At 40.8% G+C, this 12176-nt stretch overlaps 1 protein-coding gene across 5 annotated transcripts in view; it reads left to right on the top strand.

Annotated features, from left to right (window-relative positions):
* The window catches only part of ARID1B (AT-rich interaction domain 1B), a 325443-nt gene that overhangs the window by 258357 nt on the left and 54910 nt on the right, over positions 1 to 12176 (top strand). For all 5 annotated transcript variants that reach the window (XM_030945679.1, XM_030945678.1, XM_030945681.1 and 2 more), the window contains 2 exons: positions 786 to 965; positions 7282 to 7609. In XM_030945679.1, the coding sequence (XP_030801539.1) occupies positions 786 to 965; positions 7282 to 7609 (508 nt within the window). The remainder of the gene's footprint in view (positions 1 to 785; positions 966 to 7281; positions 7610 to 12176) is intronic.

Raw genomic sequence — 12176 nt, 5'->3', positions numbered from 1 at the left:
GATTTTTCCCAGTTCATGAAAACTTTAAAACCCCACCTCAAAACCCTCTTCTTCCTTCATTTAACAGGCTTAGTTCTGTTCCTTCATGTGAAGCTTCTAAATTTGATACTGTTTCAGAGGTCTCATGCTGTCACTTTTGAACCTTAAGTTAAATTGGGATTCATTAATACATTTACAAAAAGGAAAAAGGAGAGAATGCAGTGGAATGTGCAAGGGAAAGACTAGATGAAGGACCTAGAGAACAAACACTTAACAAAACAACTGTTATTTCTGGCTGGTATGACTAGTCTTCACATAGAGGTAAATTTTAGCTCTAGTGAGTTTGTTGGCAGTAGAGAAGTATTTACAGTGGGTTTCTATATGCTGAAATGAGGCATTTTGGTAGCAACGTATGATTTTGAAGATGTGATATTCCCACCATAAGTCATCAGGCAAATTCACCTAGTACTGCTAATTAACTAATGCATATAATTGCCTTTGGGTTTTTTTTTCCTAGAAGTTGTTTTAATTTTAAAAATGGCACCCATTTGTAAATAAGCAGGACTGCCCTGTCTTCATTTACAAGTAAAAGTTTTCAAACCTTATGTACAGGTTTTGATGGTTGAGACATTATTGCTGACTTGGAGATGTGTGTGGTTTTCTTTGAATGAACAACAGCAGTTTTCTGGGTATTCTTAGGCTGAAATAACTAAAGAGGGATGGCTTATTTTAATGCCAAAGATTTTTTTTAATAAAGAACAGTTACCTGAATATTAATTTTTGCTTTGGTGCTTTTCTCCCTATAGGTTTTATGGCAGGCATACAGAGGAACCCCCAAATGTCACAGTATGGACCTCAACAAACTGGACCTTCCATGTCACCACACCCCTCACCTGGAGGTCAAGTGCATCCTGGAATTGGTAGCTTTCAGCAGAGTAATTCAAGTGGTACTTATGGGCCTCAGATGAGCCAGTATGGACCACAAGGTAAAATGCTTGCTGGTGATACATACAATACTTTATATATTTTTTTTACAATATATATATATATATGTATTGTGTATGTGAGTATGTATGTTAAAAACAACAAAAACACACACACACAACCCTCTCTGTAAAAAAAAATTCCTAAGCAAATAAAGCTGTGTCCTAAGGTGGAGCTGCACCTTGTGGAAGAAGCTGTTTCTGTTATTAGCACCTTTCTCTGCATAAAAATAGCGACCTTAAATAAGGCAAGGAAGTGAAAAATCTGTGGCATTGCCAGGTCTATTGTTTAGGAGCCCAAGCATGTCATCTCTGTGATGAGGCTGCATTTGAGCAAGCATGGAATAAAGGTCACAACATCGCTCCCAAAATAGGACTTCTTTTCTTGGATGAAATCCCAAGGCCAACCTGAAATTGCGTGGTGACTTTGAGGGTAAAGTCTTAGAACAAGCATAATAATACAGTGGCTACTGTGAAAATAGAATATTGAACTCTAATGCATATGGTTTGTGAATCTTAACTAACCCTTCAGACTGAGAGAGACAGTTCCTTTTATTTTGCTTGTTTGACAGAATTGGTGGGCGAGTAAACCAAAACAGAATTCACAATTTCTGTCCCTGCACAACCTTGAACTTGTCTATTGTTTTGCCTTTAATGGATAACCTTTATAAAGTATGCATCTGTTTAGGGGTTTAATGAAGTCGAAGTCAAGCCATGGCATAAATAAGGGTCAGTATTTTCTTTAGAGATACATAAAAAAGCTTTTCTATTTCAGCACTTCCTACTGTTGCTTTCTTACTTAAAAGCCTCAGAAAGGACTTGAGCCAGCGATGGGAATTTCTGTAGGGCTCAGTGACTCTCCCGTGCTAGCAAGGATGGTTATTTTAGTCTCCTGAGTTTCTGAGAACCAGTTCTGATGTTTGTTTGCAAGAAGCCCTGCTGCCCTATGCAATGCTCCTTTCTGTTTCATCTCTGGGTAGCGTTTGGTTTAGTGTTCTGAGCACAGGGCTACAAGCCAAGATTCCCCAGTTTCTAATTTTGGCTCTGCCTTTTGCATCATCTTTCAGCTTAGGCAAGTAGATTCATTTCTCTGCTTTGCTTTCCTTAACTATAAAATGGGACTAGTAATGCCTTATAGCCATGTGTGAAGATTAATTACCTAACTCCAGTTGACTGGTACTTTCCTTTTATTTGGAAAGCATTTTGTGGCCATAAAATGCTGTCCAAGTGCTTATTTTATCTGCACAGTGAGCAACTAGCTTAACTGGTAAAAAATCCAGTGGATTTATGATGTGCTATCCTGACTTCCAGCTGTACTGCTGCTGCTGAGACTCCGAACCATGGGAATAGTGGGTGTCAAGTGCAGTAAAACATTAGCCATCCACACTGATTGAATGGAAAGGTTTTTGTACTAAATCAATGCATTTAAGTAACACGCCAAATACTACTTTCTTTTTTTGCTTGAGTTCAGCAGTTCTTTTCCTCCCTCTGTAGATGAAAGTGCCTATGTAATGATTTTATGGGTCATGGTCAGGAAGAAACTGCTATTAAAAAGTGAACTTGAGGGACAGGAAGAAAATGAGCATCATTGTCATTAGCAGGCCATTTCAGAAGGGTTTGGTGAATAGTGTGATGGATGAAAACCATGTTCTTCTCCCAGTACTTGGAAAGTACCAGTGATTCTGTGCACTGGTCATCATAAAATTAGGGCCTTGCCGACTGTCAGCTCTGTAGGTAACAATTAGACCAGAAGAATACTGCATTTACACCAGGTTGATCTAACCACTAGGGATGAAGATAGTGATATTTCCAAGTTATGTGTTTACCTGGACTTAAGGTTTTAATAGCATTTTTTCATTTTAAATGAAAGTAATCCATAATTGCAACTCTTAACATACCCTATTACAAAGCATAATCATATGCCAGCAATGATGAATATATAATAATGTTATCCCATTTGCCTTTTTCTGCCAAAATAGGAAATATATTAAAAATTACCTGGGTTGAAACCAAGTTCTTAAATTATTAAACTAAAGTAATTCTCACAGATCTGATTTGCTTTCCATGTTTTGTTCACATAGGCCTTCTTCCAGAATATTGTTAAGCTTAGGCTGGGTTTGACAGGACTACTTGTATTTTCATATATGCATCAAAGCATTCTGAACACTAAGCTTTTGATTCGGCTTTGAATACTGGATTTTACTATGTGCTGTCCTGAAAACAGTTGCTCAAGGCTAGTGTCCTCTGTGCAGTGGAATTGCTCACCATAGTAAAGACTACACCATTAAGTTTGGACTGGAAGTATTAGCCCCCAGTTCATGAAAGCAGAATGATCCATTTCATGCCTGTGGTTGATTTATTTGATTTTCATGTGTTTACATGACAATTAGAACTATAATAAGAGCAGAATATATTTTCCCAGGAAGCAGTTCTGTACTGGGTCCTAGTCCAGTTCTTTGAAACCATTTCCGACAAAAATAATAAATGGCTTTGGCTCCACATTTCTGTGTGTCTGGGATACAACACAGGAGCATACAGTACAGAAGATTAATTTTAATTTTTTATTAAATCCCAGCATTTTCCTGTCCCCAGGAATTAAATAAAAAAAAAAAAAGCAGAGTGAGGATGGAGGTTGTTACTGAAAGAATTTATTTGGTTTGTTTTTGGGCAACATCTAGCTCAAGGGCTAATGAAGCTCTGGTCTATGACCTGAGCATCAGACTGCTGCCACAGCAAAATGTCCCTTAAATGCACTCTGGAGAGCAGTCAGATGCCGTAGTCAGTTGGATCTTTTAAGACTGGGGCAGAGAAAAGCTTCCTGTGAAATCAGTAAAATGTCTCAGAAATGCATCCTGTCTTCCTAACCTTTCCTACTCAATTCAGCAGTAAAGCTGTTCTGTTGGGGTATAACAAAGAGAGAAATCGGTACTGAATTTGTTTGAACCGCAACCCCAGAGCTTCACTGTAAGTTAAACCCCCTTTTGCTTGTGATAAAGTAGTATGAATTGAGTATTTGTGCTTTTACTGTTGGACTCATTTCACAAAAGCACTTTGTATCTAGTTCCTACTGATTTTAATTAAAATGGTAGCACTTAAGGATGAGATGCCCTGTGTATCTTGAGGGTTTGGACCTCTGAATCCAGACCCATTTATGCAAAAGTCTGTGGAGCTAAGACTTAAATATCAGCTGTATCTTACTGAAGTCCCCTAGATGAAATAGTTCAGAGGAATTCAGAACAACACCTTTAAATTGGCTGTAGAAGAATAGCTTGATGGTTAAGCGCACATGTAAAAAATTCTAGAGCTATTCTAAGATGCTCTTTTTAATACGGTGAATCTGATCTATGTCTAAAGCAGAGAGGAAAGCTAACAGGTAGTTCTCAAATCTCCCTCTTTTTAGTTTGTCTAGAAATGGCAAGATCTCAGAGCACTTTGTTCAGCAAACCTGAACAAAGTGGACCAGAGTTTCAGCAGTAAGTATGAACATCTGTCTTTGGCAGGTTGTTAGTCAGTTTTTTTTGCACTTTATCATCATTACACTTTTTTCTCCCCTCTTGATTCCTGTTACAGCATTGTTTTTTCTCATGCGTTAGAGATGTTGTCTCTCTTGGTACAATTCTACTCTGCCAAGGGGGAGTTGGAATCAAAAATCCCTCAGATATGGAGGGGAGGAGTTGTTCAGTAGTACTGTGCAGCCGCTGTTGCCAGGCTTGTACCCACTTGAAAAGTGTGGGCTCTTGAACTTGGCTGCCTGACACGTCCAGCTGATGTGGGCTGGCCTAGCATCTGCTGCATTCATTGTGTTTAATGCTGCATCCATCTGTTTTCTGTCAAAGCCACTGCCAACAAATTACTAATCTATTAGAGAAACATGGAAATAAGATTGCACTCCTCATTCCTGGCAATTCCTCTTGTATTTTGTTTGGCTTTTATTTTGCCCTTTTTTTTTTTCCTGTGGTCTGGGAAAGGTATAAGAATAGCTAGTGTTTGAGGTATTGAGGAAATGCTTAGGGAAAGAAAAAGATGGAAAAAAACATTGAAACTTGTTTTCTTTACTAAAAACTTACGACTTCCCTGTGCATCTTGTATCCCTGAAGATGAACGATTAGGAGCTATTTTAACTGAGCCACATATTTTTATGGAGAAGATTCCACTGGTTTTTTGTGTTGTGTGTATGCTAGAAAAGCCAAAGCACATAAGATTACATTTTTTTGTCCCAATTCAAAATAGCACGAAAACAGCAGTAGTGTTTTAGCATTGGTGTTTGCTTCTCCACACATGCTGCTGAATGTACTTTGTAGACCCTAAATGACAAAACAAATTGGCTTTATGTAAATTGGACTGACAGTAGCTCCCAGTGATCATGGATATCAGGTCTGCTAGTGTAGGGAGAGAATTTGCTTCACTTTGGGAAGTAGTGTTACTAATAGCATGTACATAAGATGTGCTAACTGCTGTGCATAATCTTTGAGTGCACATATACACCATCCTGCTGTATTACATTTTTTTGCTCAAAGCAGCTGGAAACCCAGAGCAACATCCAAGTTGTGTGCTGTTGCCTGTAACACATAGCAGAGCAGTGTGAAACTAGTCAACCCTTCAGTCTGTAGTCACTTATGCTAGATCAGATGCATGCCTTGAGCCGGTCTCAGCAACTAAAACTCTGGCTGGGGGCGATGGCTCACTGAATAGAGAATAGTCAGCTGCCAGCAGCCAAGCCTAGAAGAGGAGGAGAAGTGACAGGGCAGTCTTAAGACAGCATAAAGCTGAATCTGGAGCCTTTCATATCCGCTGAACCACACATTGGGGATCCTTCTGTGAAGACCCCCAGGCAGAAACTTGGATTTTAAAGCAGAAGAGGATGGTTGCTTCATTTCCTTGGGAAGCGTTGGTCTCATACATTCTCACCAAGGAGACCTTGTAGTAGAGTGAGTCAGTAACAGACTGGAGAGGAAAAGATTAGCAAAAGCACAGCAGCAGAAGCATATGAATTAATTATGTGTGCATTCAAATGATGGATGAATATATTCATTTCAAATACAAACAGGAGTTGGATGCCACCAACTCCTCTGCCTGGTAGCTGAGGCCTGAGGAGAGGCATATCTGATCTGCACAATCACAGGAAGAGTCCAAGGACTTCTGCCTTCAAATAAGCGTGGGAATATCTGAGAGTAGTGAGGAAACTCTGTTTTGTGGCATCCCACAGGGAGGGAATGGGTCATGTTTCCACTAATCTGGATGAGATGGAAATGAAGACAAGTCAAAACTGATGACTGAGTAGTGCAATGTGATACATTTCCTAAAATAGTTTTCCATCATATCTTTAGCCTTTTTTTTTCCCTCTTTCTCATGCTGCCTGGGTTTGTTTCTGTAACACTACATGCTGTATACTCGATTTTTCTTGAGATTTCAACGTGGCAGGAAAATCAGCACTCAAATGAGTTAAGCTGCTGCAAGCAGAGCACTTCACTCTAGTGACAACACAGATTGGGTTCAGCCAGGTTTTCATGCTGTCCTTCTTAAGGCACTTGCTTATATGAGCATCTTTGTACTGTTGCTGCTTACTTGTAAGACTAGTTTTCTCAGAGGAGTTGGACTGTAAGCTACCACTCCTTATGCTGACATAGCCAAACTGAACTTACTAGAGAAGCAGGATGGGGCAGGAGAGAGTAGTAATCTTTCTTGGACCCCAGCAGTCATCCTCACCAGTCCATACCAAATCATCTCTGTCTTAAATGGGCACAACATTTAGGAGCAAGAAGCCTGTTGCCTAAACTGCAGAAAGACAAAGGAACGAGAACATGAAATTACAAAAATAAGATTCTCCCTTGAACTTATGCAATGGGCTTCTTACATGCCACGTCTCTCTCTACTGCATAAAGCAGTTGTGTACACTGTGCTGTGCCGTTAACTCTCTGGAGGGGTTATTTCCTGTTGCCTTGTAATTTACATTAGACAGAAAATGTTTGAGAATACATGAAAATCAGATTCATAGGATCATTCATGTTGGGGCGTTGCTCAAGAGCTGTTCTTGGCTGACCTTGTATTTAAATCAGGGTCAGATAAAGGGTCAGACCAGGTTACTCTTGGCTTTATCCAACTGGGTTTTGAAAACCTACATGCTGGGAGTCTGCATAACCTCCTTGGGCAGTTTGTCACTGCTTCTCTGTCCTGGTGTAAAAGCGTTGTCCTGACTTTGAGGCCAGCGTGGGTCACTTTAGTTCACATGTGTAAGTTCTGCAGCTGCTAACTTTCTAAACAGAAACATTTGCTCAGAAGTTTTAATGTTTTTCTCTGTGCTTTTTATCATTTTGTTCAGGAAACTACTCCAGACCACCGACGTACAGCGGTGTCCCCAACACAAGTTACAGCGGCCCAGGACCTGGCATGGGTATAAATGCCAACAGTCAGATGCATGGACAGGGGCCAAGCCAGCCTTGTGGTTCCATGCCCCTGGGACGGATGCCATCAGCTGGGATGCAGAGCAGACCATTTCCTGGAAACATGAGCAGTATGACCCCCAATTCTCCTGGCATGTCTCAACAGGGAGGCCCTGGGATGGGCCCACCCATGCCAACTGTGAACCGTAAGGCACAGGAGGCGGCTGCTGCAGTGATGCAGGCTGCTGCCAACTCCGCTCAGAGCAGGTATGCATTCAGGTGAAAGGAGTTTAAATAAGGAGGAACGTTTTCCTTGTCATTTCTGAAATAACAGCACTGTGGAGGTGTGTGACTGTGCATTTATACATGTTCTACCTATGCCCTTATCTCTGGGAGGAGATGGTGTGTCCAAAGAATACTTTTTCTTAATCATCTCCTTTTCTTGAGGAGAAGCATGCTGTTGCTTGTTTGAATTATCCTCTCAAAAAGCAGTTGTGACAATGGTGATGATGGCCACTTTTAGTTTGGTTCTTGGCATTACAGCTTTAGGGAAACCCACAGGATTGCAGTGACATTCAATAAGCCCGCTGCAACTTTAAACTTGAGTTTTTATAATTTTTATCTCTGGTAAAGAGGGGGCCAACATGTCCTCAGCAGCTTACACCTGCCAGAGAGTAAGGAAACCTGTGAAGCTGCCCATCCGCTCTTGCATCTACTGCCCATGTTTTGCACAGCAGCGCTGCTCAAAAAATTCTCTTCTGTGTGATGTTCTTGCTCCCAAGCAGGCCTGCAAAAGGGCAGAGGAGGGCGCTGAAGGGACCAGCTGGAGGGGAGAGGCAGAGGGAGACATAAAACAATCTGTAGTTATTTGGAGTTGATACCTGCCACTTGTGCATCCATAATAGAGAACCTGCAAACAGAACTGCAGAGGTTGGAGCCCTCCTCTGCCTTCTTGTCTCCCCTTTGGGCAGCATAGCTGCATGTTGCCATTCATGTATCAGTTTTGGTAAAAGGCACTTTGCTATCCATGTCATTCTTAAAATGACTGAATATTAATTAATTTTTTTTTGTGAAGTTTTTCAGATTAAGTAACATCCACATTTCCCTGGACTCAAATAACTCCTGGCATATTTATTACCTTCCTCTGTTGCAAGAAGGTCCAAAATATTTGAGAATTACATGAATCTAGTTGCACTCTTCTGGTGAATGTGTTCATATGTGTGTGCATTGCTCACTGCACTTATGCATGTGCATACACAGATGCACATACATTCATCCAGATATTTATCATTCAAGACCAGTGTTTGGGGACACTAGATTTGCTCTTATTCCAAGATGCACTGTTAAACAAGAAATACGAAGCCAGTGTGTCCCTGTGTTTGTTACTTTCTTGTGCTGAGAGCTTAAAAGGCAGGTGGCTACTAATGATGACCAGCAGCAAACTTTTAAAACAATAACAGTTAATTTAGTGTACTTCATGTTCTTGCTCAGTAAAATAGAAACAGGCTCCTTTAAAGCAGACCATACTCCAGCAGATATCTGTGAACCAGCAGTCCCTTTCTTCTGTTGGTTGTTTCAACAGACCTGTCTAGTAGGATTTATGGAAGTCTGCTTCAGTCTGTCTGGTTTAGGCTATAAGCTGATAGGTCAGGCACGAAGGAATAAATAGGCCATCACTGCAGCTGCAGGAGCAGGATTTCTCTATAATCATAGAATGAAAGGAAAAGCTCACGTTTGTTGGTCTTGACAGCAAGAAAAGACTTTGTGTTAAGTGGAAAGCATTTGGTTGTGATTCAACTTACACGTTGGGCAGAGTGTGTGATGTTTGATCAAAAACTGGGTTAAATGATTGCCACTTCTATCTCACATTTTCCTCCCATGCAACTTTTGTAGAACTGCTTTTTCTTTCTAGCTTTGACTGGACAAAATGCACCATTTGGCAGCATTCCTATCACATGCTGCCCATTCCAGTGATCCAGCACCTATGGAAGAGCTGAGCAGTCACTGAATCTCTATCACAAATACTGGCGAAAGGGTTATATATAAACTGCAAATTGTGAGGAACTTGCCACACCACTTTCATGCCAGGGGTTTGCAAGTACACTGTTTTCCTCTTTGATCTCAAGTCAACTGTAGAGGAGAAAGCACAATGGCTTTTGGCTATTCCTGCAAGTCCTTGAGACACAAATATGGAAGGAATGTATTTGACATTGACTTGGATTTGGGATACAGATCAAACCCAGAGAGGTTCTGCTTCAGGCCACCACACACTAGGTCACCTGTTTATCCAGTCTGGAGCTGGCAGACACACCATGTTTTCTTCACAGCCCCTGAACTATGGCAGCACTCAGGCTCCCTCAGCACACCAGCCTGCCCAGTACGGGTAGGCAGCAATGTAAACTGGACTTGCTGTGGAAGCTTGGCATTTTTTGAAAATGTTTGTGAACATCCCATCTGGCTGCTGAAGGAATATAAAAATCACATGAAAGATACAGAAATACTTGCATTGTAGAGGGGATTTTAGTTTTTTGGATTCTTTTTGCTAATGCCACTGTGACAGTACAATGAAAATCTACACGTCACTCACTCAACACACCTGCACGGCTTTTGGCACAGCTCCATTTTTGTGCCTAAAAGGGACTTGAAGAACCACATCACTGAGAAGGAATGAGCTGTCTCCTTTCCTGACCCAGGCACCATTTTTCTCTTCATTTTTGGTGTTCTTATCTGCAGCAGTGCGTGCAGCCACATTTTCTGGACTTGGTGGTATTGTCACTATTGCCTAGGCAGAGAACTGCAACCCCTAAAGTGTGATCCTTTTCTGAGAGATGATGTAGTGCAGGAGTGATTACAGGGCTTCTTAATGGGATTTGCCCGGAAGTTTTAGTACACTGTAGTTGATTGTGCATGTATTTGAAAAATTAGTCTCTAGAAGAATTTTTAGGAGCGCTTAGTATCCCTTGCAAAACATTTGCCTGAAGTGCAACTACTGTTTTCTCACCAGAGTCCTCCACACTGATTTCTGTAACCATATCACAAGTTACAGAACTGGGAGAAAGTGTCTATGTTGACTCCCAGCCTATTGCTCTCTCACAAACAAGTCCATCTTCACCTGAGATTTAACTCTTATGGACTTCTCTACCATCCTGTTATTCCAGTTGTTGCCTCTGTGGGAAATCTTAAATACCCAAATTATTGCTGCTGTCATGGCAGTTAACAAGTTTTAATTAGCAGTTTTCTGTAGCTGCTAGTTTGGTTTTCCCCTTAATAACATTGTTCTTATATATGTACAGAAAATGCAGAAAGAAAAAAAAATAGAGCACAAGTCTACTGGTTATCCAGTTCAAAAACCAAAGCTTAATGAAATGGGAGAACACTCCCACCACACTACTTTACCTAACTGGGAAGACATCCACTCCTGTATGCCAACATGCATGGACAGTGCCCAGCCTTTTTCTTTGAGTGTGTTGAGTTTATAAGATTGAGCTGTGGAGCTCAGAAAGTGTTGCATTCTTATTATTATAAAGCACCCTCCTCTGTGTAGAATTAAGAATAAAATCAAATGGTTGTGTCATAGTCATGGTTACACAGTACTATTTCTGTTCAAGTTGGTTGTGATCCACTTCAAGGTCAACTTGTTGATTCAGTAGCCAAGTATCAATAGGGAAGAGAAATTTATCTTCAGCTGTTAATCCACAGGATCTGTCCTTTCCCAGCTCAGGAGTCTCATTTAGACACAGAACGCTGGTTTGCCTCTGCCTTGCCAAGCCACACTAAGCAGCAGCATAAAATGAATTTAAATGGCATGCATCAGAACAAAAAAATCTCTTCCACTGGGGCACAAAATCAATGTTCATTAAGCAGAGAAGGATGATCAGGATCTGACTGTCAGCCAGTTATACCTAGGTATCATCCTCAGAGCAGACGACCACCCTTTTCATTAGAATAAAATCATATAAATTAAAGTGGTGGCTGTGGAAGATACTAGGTTTACACCATTTGAATTAGCCTTTGACCTCATCTTGAGGTCTGCTTTATGTTGAGCTTAGATTAATTTATACAACTACATAATACCTTCCCTGTAACCTAAAATCTTATGATGTGCTAGGCTGTCTTGTGCATGCATGCCAGGGCTTCCCAAATGATAACTGCTGTGTCAGGCTAGAGAAAAGTAAGGTGTTTTTAAGATGTCTTCATTGAATCTCTTCATTGTTTCAGGCTACCCAGAGTGTTCAAGCTTGCTCTGAGTAAAAGTTCACAGCAGGCAACATTAAATAAATCTCTAGTATCCTGTGTAGTAATTCACTTTATTTTCAGGAGGAGAGTGTGAAGGAACTAGAAAACAGTGTTTTCCTTTTTATATTTGTCTTGTCTTGGTCTCAGTATAACCATTGACTGGTGAGGACTGTATGTTGAAGACCTAATATATCCAGGGAAGAAAGTTGGCATTGATTGAAACCCCAAGGGCTGGTTCTGCTGCAGGAGACTTAGAACCCAGAGGAGACCTTAAATGACCAGGTGGCTCCAGAAGATATTTTATCACACTGTGATTCTTAGAACAGCACATATATTTGTGGTGATAGACAAATGTTTCTGTGTGTACAAAACTGCATCACAATAAGCCTTCAGTAATAACAGTTTTAAGGAAATGAGGTACTGTTTTCCCTGTTGATGTGAAAGGCAGCAAATTTAGCCAATATCTTCTAGTATCAGCCAGTGTTGAGCTCCTCAGTTTGAACCTTTGCAGGACTATGTCTGCACTGTCTGTGAGCTTTTGCTTCCTACAGCAAGTTCTCCGTTTAAAACTGATGATCAGTTTGGCACCCAAAGTCAA

This window comes from Camarhynchus parvulus, chromosome 3, assembly GCF_901933205.1.
Source record: "Camarhynchus parvulus chromosome 3, STF_HiC, whole genome shotgun sequence".
Lineage (NCBI taxonomy): Eukaryota > Metazoa > Chordata > Aves > Passeriformes > Thraupidae > Camarhynchus > Camarhynchus parvulus.
Note: the sequence above shows the minus strand (reverse complement) of the source record. Positions and strands in the feature narration are given on the sequence as shown.